General features: G+C 42.3%; 1 protein-coding gene across 8 annotated transcripts in view; it reads right to left on the bottom strand.

Annotated features, from left to right (window-relative positions):
* Positions 1 to 13515, bottom strand: part of OFD1 (OFD1 centriole and centriolar satellite protein) — a 54318-nt gene that overhangs the window by 31461 nt on the left and 9342 nt on the right. For 2 of the 8 annotated variants that reach the window (XM_080794816.1, XM_080794817.1), the window contains exons 1-4: positions 12833 to 13291; positions 8970 to 9170; positions 5457 to 5525; positions 5342 to 5369 (exon numbers count right to left, since the gene is read on the bottom strand). In XM_080794816.1, the coding sequence (XP_080650942.1) occupies positions 5342 to 5369; positions 5457 to 5525; positions 8970 to 9170; positions 12833 to 12925 (391 nt within the window). In that variant the 5' untranslated portion in view covers positions 12926 to 13291. Of the gene's footprint in view, positions 1 to 5341; positions 5370 to 5456; positions 5526 to 8969; positions 9171 to 12832; positions 13509 to 13515 lie in introns of those variants that run through there. The other 6 variants (XR_013966282.1, XM_080794815.1, XM_080794814.1 and 3 more) reach the window with 6 other exon arrangements.

Below are 13515 nucleotides of genomic sequence, written 5' to 3'. Positions count from 1 at the left end.
GATCCCATTTATGATTAGGTGTGTGTTTTAATCACACAGACTTTCACATTCATGAACAAAATTCTGGCAGGATAAACCATTCTACGTATCAGCGGAGAGGGAGATTACAGAACACGGGCAGCAATTTCCACTCTTCTTTCACTTTATACTTTTCTGAATAGTTTGAAACTTTTTTTTTTAAACCATGAGTATACATTTAGAAGTTTTTTGTTCCTTAAAACAGCTGGAAGGACTTGGCTTTTGTATCAGCCAAGTTAAAGGCCTTTTTGTTTTTTCCCTTTTCTGAAGAATTTTTAAAATCTACTGTTTGTCACTTCCTCTAATGTGACCTACACTCCGTCCTTTCACAGCCATTGCTTGCAATTCCTCTTGGGCTCATCCACTGATCTCCGGACCTTTTCCTCCCAGTCCTCCTGTCCTCTCCTCACACCTTCCTGCTACTATTATGCTCAGGGGTGTCTGCTCTGCCTTTATAGAAAAGGTAGGCATACTGCAGAAATGTTCTTCGAGATCCTGCAGTAGACAGTCTCCCGAGGTCTGCTCTTCCCCCTCACTCGTTCTAGGTGAAGAATGGTCACCTTTTCCCAGTTCCGTAGTACTATTTAAGGGCCCCTAATTAGTTCACTTCCCTCACTCCCCTCCCCGACATACACATCCCCTCTAAGAAGGAATTCTCTACTCTCATTTATTCAAGCATTCATTTACATTGGTATGGACCCATGGGTATTTTACACATTGTATTTCAACTCCTCTGTGATCATGTAACATTTTTATATAATCCAGTATTTTATTTTGTTGCTCCATTTGTTCTAGCTTTGGCCTTTGGAAGGTCTTTCACAGTGGATTTTCTTTTTTTTTTTTAATTGAGCCCTTCCTTTCATCTAGCACTGTAAAAGATCCAGGCTCATCTTGTACACTCTCTTCCCCAGTCCTGGAACGAGCCATTGCTCCCAGCAGCCTTGGCTCCTATTATTACAGAATGGTATTGGAATCCAAAGCGTAGTGCTCCAAACGGGGCAGTGGGTGTGCTCGTGGCTACTGGGGTGTCACTGCCTCTAGGCCCTCTCAGCCTCCAGAACAAGGAAATCTAAGTGTTCCACTAACCTGTGTAGACACGTATCTGTAAACACCTCTGTATATCCTCTGCATCTGTATCAAGCTAAACTTGAGCTTCTCCTGAGGGATCCAACAAACCCATTCCCACGCGGATCATTCCAGCCTCTTCCCCTTACCGATCCGTGAAGCTGCACTCTAACGCTGAGAAACTCGGCGCTCACCCTCTACTACCCATCTGGTTAACTGTGCAGTTCCAGCACACATGTACAATGGTTTCCAAACTGTTAACCAGTACCTCCATGAGAAATAACTATCACCCTGAACATGGTGCCTATATACAGTTTCATTTGCTTTTAGCCTCACGGTTTCATTTCCAAAGCTGGTCAAGCTCAGGTTCTTTTTTTTCCCCATCCCCTCCGGTGAGGTTATTAGTTGGTTTGGGCACAGTCTGCAGTCCATCCTGGGATCACCTGACCTCCTAAATTTGCATACATTAAGGTTCACCCTTTGTACTATAAAGTTCTACAGGATTTGACCAATATCTAGAGCTATATATCCTACCATTACAGTATCCTACAAAATACCTTCAGGACCCTAAAAAATCCCCTATGCTTCACCTATTCAACCTCTTATACCCCTTCCCTCCAAATCCCTGGCAACCACCAACCCACTGACCAGCTCTATAGTTTTTTTTTTTTCAACTTTTTAAGACTTTATTTGATAGCCCGAGCACAAGCAGAGGGGAGGGGGAGAGGGAGAGGGAAAAGCAGGCTCCCCACTGAGCAAGGAGCCTGATGCAGGGCTCAATCCCGGACCCTGACATCATGACCTGAGGCAAAACCAAGAGTCAGACGCTTAACCAGCCACACCACCCAGTGCCCCAGCTTTTGTTTTGGCATGGACTGACAATTCATTCCTTTGAGCCAAACAGTATTCCATTGTCTGGATGTACCACAGCTTGTTTACCCATTCACCTACTCAAGGACATTTTGGCTGCTCCCGATTTCTGGCAATTATGATAAAGTTGCTATAAACATTTCTGTCTGGGGATCTATGTGGCCCTAAGTTTTTCAAACAGTTGGGTAAACAACTAGGAGCATCACTGTCGGATGGTATGGCAAGACTAGGTTTAGCTTTGTGAGAAACCACCGATCTCCCCAAATGCCTACAGCATTTGGCAGTGACACTATCAATGAATGGGAGTTCCTGTGGCTCCGCATCCTCACCACCTTGTGTTGTAAGGTCTGGATTTCCGCCGCTCTAACTGGGGCATGGGGAGATCTCTTTGTTGTTTTAATTCACACTGCCCTGGTAACAAGTGCCATTGAACTTTTTGTATGCTTACTTGCCATCTCCAGATCTTCTTTGGTGACTTGTCTGTTCAGATCCTTTACCTATTTTTAAACTGTGTTGTCTCTTTAGGAGTTCTTTGTATATTTTTGATATGTCTTTTAGGAGATGAGGCCTTTGCAAATATTTTCTCCCAGTCCGGGGCTTGTCTTTTCATGCTCCGTGTCTTTCAGAGCAGATATTTTTGATTTTAATAGAGTCTAACTGGTCTACTTTTTTCTTCATATATATGCTTTTAATATTCTATCTCATCACCAAACTGAAGGTCACATACATTTTTTAATGTTTTCTGACATAAGTTTAATAGTTTGATACTTAAAATTAGATCTACTATTTACTTTAATTCTTACATAAGGTAGAAGGTCTGTGTCTAGGTTCGTTTTTGTGTATGAGTGTCCAATTGTTCCAGCACCACGTATGGAAGAGACATCATTCCTCCCTTGAAATACTTTCACCCTTTATCAAAAATCAGTTGACTATACAGTTGACCCTTAACACAGGCTTTACATGGGGATTTTTTTCAATCAATATAGATCAGTACTGCTAATGTATTTTCTCTTTGATTCTTAATGACATGTTTTTCTCTAGCTTACTTTGAGAGTATGGTATACCATATATTTAACACACGAAATATGTGTTGACAGTTTATCAGTAAGGGTTCCAGTCAACAGCAGGCTATTCGTTTTGGGGGAGTCAACAATTCTAGTGGATTTGGGACTGTGCAGCAGCCCCGGTGAGGAGGGGGGGGTCAGAGCCCCTAATCCCTGTGTTGTCCAAGGGTCAACTGTATTTGTGTAGACTGATTGCTGGGCTCACTGTTCTGTCCCGCTGATATACGTAGCTACTGTTTTACCCATCACAGGTAAAGATTTTAAGTTCCAGAAAATAAAGAGCCAATGTTTAAATGTTCTGCCCCATCCAAATTCTCTACACAGCTTTTTTCTCGGCATTATTATCTCTGAGAAGTTGGGGATGGAAAGAATGCATAAGTGTAATCTAGGGGGAAAGTACTACAGCCATTCAACAACCCAGCACCCTCGAAAGACAGAGTAAAATAAAACTATAAACAGGACTCTGCTAGGGCCTAAACAACAGACACAAAATATCTTCCTACGTGTTTTCTATGTTCTCAATTTCTTTTTTTTTTTTTTTAAGATTTTATTTATTTATTTGGCAGACAAAGATCACAAGTAGGCAGAGAGGCAGGCAGAGAGAGGAGGAAGCAGGCTTCCTGCTGAGCAGAGAGCCCGATGCGGGGCTCGATCCCAGGACCCTGGGATCATGACCTGAGCCGAAGGCAGAGGCTTTAACCCACTGAGCCACCCAGGTGCCCCTATGTTCTCAATTTCTTAATTGGAAGCCACGAATTGTTTAAATTATTTCATTTTAACAATAGCTATTTTAGTGTAAGCAAAAAGTTCTACCCAAATTTTGCCATGAGGATGCCTGACATGTCTACTATGCAGTTTTTCTGAATTTCAGAACTTACGCTAGGAGGCTGGGTGAAGCCGGGAAGAGCTTTTAACCACATGTCTTTCCAAACCAAAAGCATTTTGACAGTGTATAAAGGTGAAAAACTATTTTTCAAGAGAATATGAAATACCTGTAATAAGTGGACTATTTCCTAATATCCCTTTAGGCCCCGAGTTTCCTTCTGAAAGGAGAGTTAAGGTCCAGATAAGCGTTATCTCCCTTAGATCTGCGTGCCCTGTGCAACAGGATAAGAACTATTCGTGTGTGGCTATTTAAACTTAAGATTCAATTCTTCAGTTACACTAGCCACATTTCAAATGTTTAACAGCCATACATGGCTAGTGGCGACCATATCAGACAGCAGAGACACAAGTCCCCCCATCACTACAGGAAACTGACATTAGACAGTACCGTCTTGGAATACCGAATATAGGATCACTCGCCATACCAAAGCTCAGTATGGATGACCTACTTTGCAGGCACTCCATAATGTCCCGTGATCTGGTTTACTCGTCCTCTGCTACGTTACTCCCAAGAGACGAGGCAATTAAGTCATACACTAATGGCTGGCAGAAACTAAGTACTCAAATGTTTGCTGAAAGTTAAGTTCTCACTGAATGCCCTACTGGGGATGGTGGCAATACTGGCAACAGACAAAACCCTGGAGCTCACCAACACAAAAGGGCCACTATGTAATATTACAGATTATTTACAACAGACCTAAAGAGTATGCATTTCATCCAAGTTACCAGCTTTATTTCATGCCACAAAGTCTATCGTCAAGTCTAGCTCATGATCTGGCATGTTATGGACTCTATGAAGGTTATTATCAAGCCCAAGAATAAAGCAATTTATCAGGCTCATATAAACGCTTAATAAAAAGTATATATGTAACACTTACACTGACCTGATACTTCATTCTTTAAGCAAATATTACGAATCTAGGAACTTTACTTGAGGGGGAAATCTAGACTAAAGACACCTAGCCTTAAAATCGTTAGTTTGTGTGTGTGGAAATGTTCCCAACAGTGGGTATCTTTACAAAATGCAGCTTTCACATCATTTCTAGGGTTCTATCAACTTCTGTCTATAGTTGTGGGGGTTTTTTAGTATCTAAAGGTAATCAAGAATAGAATTTAGGGAAGTGACTGACATCTGTCAAAATAGATGAATTGTTCTATTTAAAAGGTAAGGTATTGGGGTGCCTGGCTGGCTCAGTCAGTGGGGCGTGTGACTCCTGATCTTAGGGTCATGATTTCAAGCTCCACGTTGGGTGCAGAGATTACTTAAATAAAATCTTTTAAAAATATTAGGTAAGAAGGTAAGTACTGTCACAGCATGGAAACTCAAATTCATATTAAATTCCCTACTCATACCCCTCAATATTATTACTTTCATAGTTTTACAGGAAAAAGTACATGACAAAAATGTTGCTATTTTCTACAAAGATGAAGGCTCCTACCTTTGTTTTCTTTATCAAATCCTGAAACCTGTTAAAAGAAAATATTTTATCTTTATTCAACTGTTCAGTTACAATTAACAGACCAAAGCAGGTTATAAAAACTAAACAATCCTACCAGTGATTTGTAGAGACTGGATTCAGGGTTGATTTTAATGAGTTGTAATAGATCTTCCATAGTAAATACCTTAAGGAAAAGAAAAGTTAGACATATTTTTACATCAGTGTTTAAATGACAAACTAGGACATTTCTGAAGACTAAGAATCATGGTTCAGACCAAATTTAAAAATATTTTGATCATGCTAAAATAAAATTGAAGCACTTTCTTATACTATTGATAACATATTAAAGTCACAAGGATAAAATATTTTTCTTGATCACATAATTAACCTCCAACTATTACACACTGAAGACAATAGGTCTAATATGTCTAAATGGTTAACGCCTTATGGATTACAAACACTCTAACAGGTGATGAGCCAGTGAATACATGTGTGAATTCCAGGGTCCTTCAAATGAAGTTAAGTTTTTAAAGTATTACTGCTTCAAAATATAAATAAAGTTTTACTGTCATTACCAGAATGAATAACTAAAGCATACCTAAAATAGTCTTAAACATTTTGAGTGGCTATTTGTTTTTTTTAAAGATTTTATTTATTTACTTGAGAGAGAACGAGACAGCAAGCAGGGTTAGGGGCAGAGGGATAAGCAGACTCCCCGCTGAGCAGGGAGCCTGATGCTGGGGCCCGATCCTGGGACTCCAGGATCATGACCTGAGCTGAAGGCAGATACCAAATGAGGCACCCAGGCACCCCTTGGGTGGCTGTTCTTAATATATATTTCTACTACAATATTCATAATTTACAAGGTTTACCCTGAGAACATGGATAGGTTTTCAAGTGTTTTTCCTTTATAGAAAATATTCTGCACAACATTTTTTTTTTTTAAGATTTTCTTTATTTATTTGACAGAGATCACAAGTAGGCAGAGAGGCAGGCAGGGGGCGGGGGGGGGGGGGGGAGAAGCAGGCTCCCTGCTGAGCAGAGAGCCCGATGCAGGGCTCGATCCCAGGACCCTGAGATCATGACCCGAGCCAAAGGCAGAAGCTTAACCCACTGAGCCACCCAGGCGCCCCTCTGCACAGCACTTTAGAGTAGAACCTTTAAGTATGTGAACCGGATTAACTACTGCTGTAACAACTGTGTAACTGACTATTACTCATGCAATAAGCAAAATTGTGAAATGTAACTGGAAACTCAGAGGTGCCTGGCTGGCTCAGTCAGTAGAACATAAGACTCTTGATCTTGAGGTCTTGAGTTCAAGCCCCTATTTGGGCTTAGACCTTACTTTAAACAAACAAACAAACAAACAAACAACAAAACTTAAAAGACTGATGGACCAAACAAGAACTCCTAGTGTTGACAAATAAAATTTGGTTGTTAAATAAATACAGCATATTTGAATTTTCATATACTAACATTGTTCTTATTTTCTTAAAACATCTGAACATGAACTTTTAGTCAATTATAGACAAGATAAAGAACAAAACTAAAGAAACAACACCAAGAGTTAAACTATGGACTTTAGGGGCGTCTGGGTGGCTCAGGCAGTTAAGCATCTGCCTTCAGCTCAGGTCATGGTTCTGGAGCCTGGGATCAAGCCCGAGTCAGGCTCTCTGCTCAGCAGGGAGCCTGCTTTTCCCTCTACCCCTCCTCCTGCTCCCTGTTGCTCTCACTCTCAAATAAACCTTTTAAAAAATAAATAAAAATAAACCATAGACATTAGGTAATAAGATATGACAATGTAGATTCTATGGCAAAAATGTATATAATGGGGGCACCTGGGTGGCTCAGTGGGTTAAAGCCTCTGCCTTTGGCTCAGGTCATGATCCCAAGGTCCTGGGATCGAGCCCCACATCGGGCTCTCTGCTCAGCGGGGAGCCTGCTTCCTCCTCTCTGCCTGCCTCTCTGCCTACTTGTGATCTCTGTCAAATAAATAAATAAAATCTTTTTAAAAAAATGTATATAATGGGGGCACCTGGGTGGCTCAGTTGGTTAAGCATCTGCCTCTTGATTTCAGCTCAGGTCATGATCCCAGGGTCAGGAGATCGAGTCCTGTTGAGAGCTCCACAATGGGCATGGAGCCTGTTTAAGATTCTCTCTTTTCCTCTTTGTGCTCCTCCCTACCTCCCTCTTTATTTTTTGTAAAGATTTTATTTATTTATTTGAGAGAGAGAGAACACAAGCAGACAGAGGGAGATGCAGGCTCTCCACTGAGCAGGAAGCCTGATGCGAGGCTCAATCCCAGGACCCTGGGATCATGACCTGAGCCAAAGGCAGATGCTTAACCCACTGAGTCACCCAGGCGTCCTTCCCACTTCCCTCTTTAAAAAAAAAAAAAAAAATCAAGTATATAATAAAGAATGTTGCTAGCAGGGGAGGCTGTGCATGTGGGGGAGCAGGGAGCATATAGGATATCTTCCTTTCTGCTCAACTTTGCTCTGAATCTCAACCGCTTTAAAAAATTAAGTCTACTAAAAGAAATAGGCAAAGTCAGCTGTATCAGCCTTTAAAATAATCAAGTGTTGGGGCGCCTGGCTGGCTCAGTGGGTTAAACCCTCGGCCTTCGGCTCGGGTCATGATCCCAGGGTCCTGGGATCGATCCCTGCATTGGGCTCTCTGCTCAGTGGGGAGCCTGCTTCCCTTCCTCTCTCTCTGCCTGCCTCTCTGCCTACTTGTGATCTCTGTCAAATAAATAAATAAATCTTTAAAAAAATAAAGTAAAATAATCAAGTGTGACTAGATTTCTCGACCATCACTGTTAAACATTAAGCAACTAGAAAATTGGTAAAAATAGGTGTTTTAGTATTTGAGAATTCCATAGATTTTTATTTATTTTTTAAAAGATTTTATTTATTTGACAGAGATCACGAGTAGGCAGAGAGGCAGGCAGAGGGGGAAGCAGGATCCCTGCTGAGCAGAGAGACTGATGTGGGGCTCGATCCCAGGACCCTGAGATCATGACCTGAGCCAAAGGCATAAGCTTAACCCACTGAACCACCCAGGCGCCCCAAGAATTCCATAGATTTTTAAAAACTATTTTATCCCTCATTTCCCTTGTATAATTCTAAGGAACAGAAATATCTGAAGAGACTTTAACATAGTAAGAACAACACGTTTTAGAGATCTAGATTTATGGTCCCACATTGATATTTACAAATCATGTGACCTTGAGCAAAGTACCTCGCCTCTCCAGAGGCTGGCTCCTCATCTGTAATACAGGTAACACCCGCACTGTGACTAGTACAGTAACAATCTTACAACAGGTTCAACATCAGTGATGACTATGAGTCTTAGTAGATGACACCGAATGGGAGCTCAATTCTAGCTCCCAAACAGTCATTCTACACATCGCAATTTTACCAGACTGATCGAGATTCCAAGGAATTGGTAACAATCAACTTTAGTACTTCCACTTTGTTACGTGACCGAATGTATGATGTGAATTCAAAGATGACTGAGAAATGGACCTCACTCGCTAAGGAATACGTCGCTAGGGTGCGGCACTTCCTGTTATCCCAGGAAAAAACCTGTTAATAGAAAACTCAAAAACAGAAAAGGAAAACTTTACCTTTTCTTTGGCCAAACCACTTTCCGGAAAGAAAACAGAGTGTGAATACTCGTAGCCACATCTTTGTAAGTGATCTGCTACTAGACAGTTAGAAGCGTCCACTAAGAGGGCACTCCCTTCCACTGAGATGGACCGGGGCTGCCGTTCTCCACTCAACACAGGGTGCATCAATTCATGAATTAGCTGGTTGCGGAGCTGTGTCTAGCTCAAAAAAACAAAACAAAAACATGAAAAAAGGGAAAAAATTTCAGCAGGATTATTTCACTGGAGATACACAGATCTGTACATGAATTAGCACCCTTATTTCCAGAATGGTTCTGGACCCATGACCAAAAGCCAGGAACCATTCCCTAGATAACCCTGTGACACAAGTAGCCCACTGAGTTCTGGAAAAAACTCATTTTCACCAACTTCCAAGTTAACTTGTGGTTCACCAGAACGCGTGCGTACTCTAACTTCACTTCCCCAGGAGCCCATTTCAGCAGCTTTTCACCAAGGTATCAAATGCAGGAGACAATTCTGCACCTTCTCACCTCTCTGTGGGCTACTAAAGGATATGAAAATACTGGGCATGTTGATCAGAACAAAACTGGGTTTCCAAAAGGGAAATCACATATGCAAGAGAGAAATTGGTATACCCCAAAACATATTAAGATATACTTCTGCATACAGTATTTACGTCTCAAGACACTGAAGTATAATCGTTTTTCTACAGACAGAGAGAGGGGGACGCAGGCTCCCCGTTGAGCAGAGAGCCCGACATGGGGCTCAATCCCAGGATCCTGGGATCATGACCTGAGCCGAAGGCAGAGGCTTTAACCCACTGAGCCACCCAGGCGCCCCAAAGATTTTATTTAGTTATTTGACACAGAGAGAGAGATCCCAAGTAGGCAAAGAGGCAGGCAGAGAGAGAAGGGGAAGCAGGTTGCCTGCTGAGCAGAGAGCCCGATGTGGGACTCGACCCCACGACCCTGATATCATGACCTGAGCTGAAGGCAGAGGCTTACCCACTGAGGCACCCAGGCGCCCCCTCAATGAATTTTAAAAATTAAAACTCACTCAGGCCACCATCACTGAACTGAGAAAACACAAATTAGCTCAGACTTAGTAAGTAAAAATCTGTCTTGCCACTGGTAAAGCTGGGATAACAGAACTGAACAGCCAGCTACACAAAGGAAATAGTATTTCTCTAGAAGATACACATTAGTAAAGTGAACAAAGGTAACATAATCCTGATACCAAACCCAAACAGGGAAAGCTTAAAAAGGATAAGGATACATTAGTATCATTTGTGACTACAAATAAAACACTCTCAAATCTAATTCAGAAGCACAGTAAAAGAAAGTATGCCATGGCCAGGAATCCAAGAATCATTCCACATTAGAAAGCATATTAATGCATTATACACTACAATTAATTCCAAGTGGATTACAGAGTTAACTGAAAAAAATAAATAAAACCTTTTTAAAAAATAAAGAGTATTTGTTCTTTTAGAGAACTGAGAATAATCAGCAAAAAAAAAAAATAGATTTGACCATATTAAAAATGTACATCACTATTTAGAACCAAATTAGAACTGAATATCAAGATAAAAGTATGGCTGCAAAATTGGAAAAGAAATTAAGTTCCCATTAAAAGAAACCTTATACATTAATAAAACACCACTGGGGCAGGGGGAACAGGCAAAGAACATAAATTGCCAATCCACAGAAAACATACCAATGGCCAGAAAACATGTGCTACCTCATTAATAATCAATGGAATGTTAAAGATTTTCCAATGTTAAAAAAAATGTCATGAGGGGCGCCTGGGTGGCTCAGTGGGTTAAAGCCTCTGCCTTCGGCTCAGGTCATGATCCCAGGGTCCTGGGATCGAGCCCCACATCGGGCTCTCTGCTCCATGGAGAGCCTGCTTTCTCCTCTCTCTCTCTGCCTGCCTCTCTGCCTACTTGTGATCTCTGTCAAATAAATAAATAAAATCTTAAAAAAAAAAAAAGTCATGATAATATCACTGGAGAGATAAGCACTGTTAAATTGCTGGTGTAGTATATACTATTAACAATCTTTCTAGAACAAGACCCATATACTGAGAGCCTTAAAGCTCTGCCCTTGGGTGGCTCAGTCAGTTAAGCATCTGACTTCAGCTTGAGTCATGATCTCAGGTCCCTGGGATGGAACCCAATAGGGCTCTGAGCTTAGCCGGGAATCTGCTTCTCCCACTCCCTCTGCCCCTCCCCCCTGCTCTGGCACCCGCCCACTCTCTCTCTCTCTCTCAAATAAAATCTTTAAGAAAAAAAAGCTCAGGGGGCACCTGGATGGCTCAGATGGTTGAGCATCTGCCTTCGGCTCAGGCCATCATCCCAGGGTCCTGCTTCTCCCTCTCCCTCTACTGCTCCCCCTGCTTGTGCTCTCTTGCTCTGTCAAATAAATAAAATCTTCAAACAAAGAAACAAACAAAACTCGGGCTTTTGGTTCAGTAATGTCACTTAACCTAGACTAGGCAAAAAGTGAGAGATTCAATGAAGGAATGTGCCAGCCTGGGTATAATGTAAATCTTCAACAGGGAACTGCTACATAAATCACCCATACATTCAAAGACAAGCCTGGTGCCACTGAAAATGAGGATTTCAAGGAACTCTGAAGGACAGAGGAAAACGTTCACCATATAATATCAGATTAAAAGGAGAGGTGTCTGGCTGGCTCAGTCAATGGAGCATGGGACTCTCGGTCTCCAGGTTGTGGGTTCGAGCTCTGCATTGGGGAATGGAGACTACTTTAAAAAAAAGGGGTTGGGGGCGCCTGGGTGGCTCAGTGGGTTAAAGCCTCTGCCTTCCACTCAGGTCACGATCCCAGGGTCCTGGGATCAAGCCCTGAGTTGGGCTCTCTGCTCAGCGGGGAACCTGCTTCCTCCTCTCTCTCTCTGCCTACTCTGTCAAATAAATAAAATCTTTAAAAAAAAAAAAAAAAAGAAACATGCCAATTAGTAGCTGTATTAGCGAAGATGTTTCTCCATGTTTTTCTATATTTTTCAGATTAATCTCAAGATTTAAGTTACCAAAACAATGGGAGAGAAAAAACTTTTTTTAAAAGCTCCCTTTTTCCTCAACACTTTCTTTTAAAGAGAGGGAGAGGGGCAGGGCAGAGGGATGGGGAAAGACAGAATCTTAAGTAGGCCCCATCCCCAGCACAGAGCTGGTTATGGGCTGAGCCCACAACCCTGATCATGACCGGAGCCAAAACTGAGAGCTGGAGGCTCAACTGACTGAGCCAACCACGTGCCCCCTTAATTTGACATTTCAAATACAAAATATACTTTTGAAATGTATATAGTAATAAAACATTTGAGCTAATCCTACTCTTTGCTGTTCATATGTGTACTAGTATCTGCTGCCCAAATATTTATACATTTCAATGTATTTTAAGCAAGAAATTTCGCATTCCCCAAATTATTCTCCGGTAAATCGTTCACCTACTGTTTTCCATATGGTGTCTATTTCCTTCATTCAAAAGCGAGTACGATTACAAAACCACTTATTAATTCAGGACTTGCAAACCAGATTTATAAACCAAGTCCAACTTTACTAAAATGTGTTCAGTTTACAAAGCTACCCACTACCACCTTAATATCAGTCCAATAAACCTATGATTTGAACATGCTCTTTTAAGACCACTCAAACTCTAAACCATTTTTAAGACTTCCGTATTCCGTTACAAAGAGTTACAGAGGTACATAAAATTGTAACTTAGCAATACAAAGTATAGCTTACTCTTTTAAAAGCCAAGACTTGAATGTATTTAAATCTGGACTGCGTGTTACAGGTTAACTTGTAAAAGTTGTGTAAAAGATATAGCTAAAACGGATACCTTGAGCGTGTCCAGTACACCCCGATCCTTAAACGTCTGGTATAGCTTCTTTCGCAGTTCATCTTGACTCAACACGTCAGATTCGGGGCGCATAGTGAACTGGAAGAAAAAAAATGGTTACGGGTTACCTGGAGGGCAGATGGACCATGAATTTTTGAAAACAGACCAGTGGCCTCCCGGGAAACCCTAAGAGGCTGAGCAGCGGAAAAGAAGCTACAGCGAAAACAAACAATAGGTTACGTTTCCACCGGTCCCCGGGGAGGAGCCAGCGTATCTACCCGAGCCGTTAGCTGCCAGCTTCCCCTGCCCCCGACTTCCCCCCCGGGCCCGTCCTGCCTTGGCCCGAGTTAACACCCCGCCCGAGCTGCGGGCTCAGGAGGAGTCCCGGCGTTCAGGGCTCGGTCTCTGCCTGGGGCCAGTCGGGAAGAACAGGGGAGCTGAACACTTTGTCTCTCGCTCTAAACTAGGAACTCCAACCGACTCGCACTTCCGTTCTCACTGGTTCTGACGGGTGGGCGGGGTCGTGGTCCACACGCGACTTTCCCACGCGGCTGGAGGGCGAGGACCGGTAGTGAGGCAACAGGAGAAAACCAAGTACCAACCGGAATTCGCTGGGCTCCGCGTTGAGCCCGCCCTCCCCCGAGGCCCGCCAAACGGAACCGCCCTTGTCGGGAGTACTACGG

Source organism: Martes martes, assembly GCF_963455335.1.
Source record: "Martes martes genome assembly, chromosome: X".
Taxonomy (NCBI): domain Eukaryota; kingdom Metazoa; phylum Chordata; class Mammalia; order Carnivora; family Mustelidae; genus Martes; species Martes martes.
The sequence above is the reverse complement of the archived record's forward strand: the minus strand, read 5'-3'. Positions and strand labels throughout refer to the sequence as shown.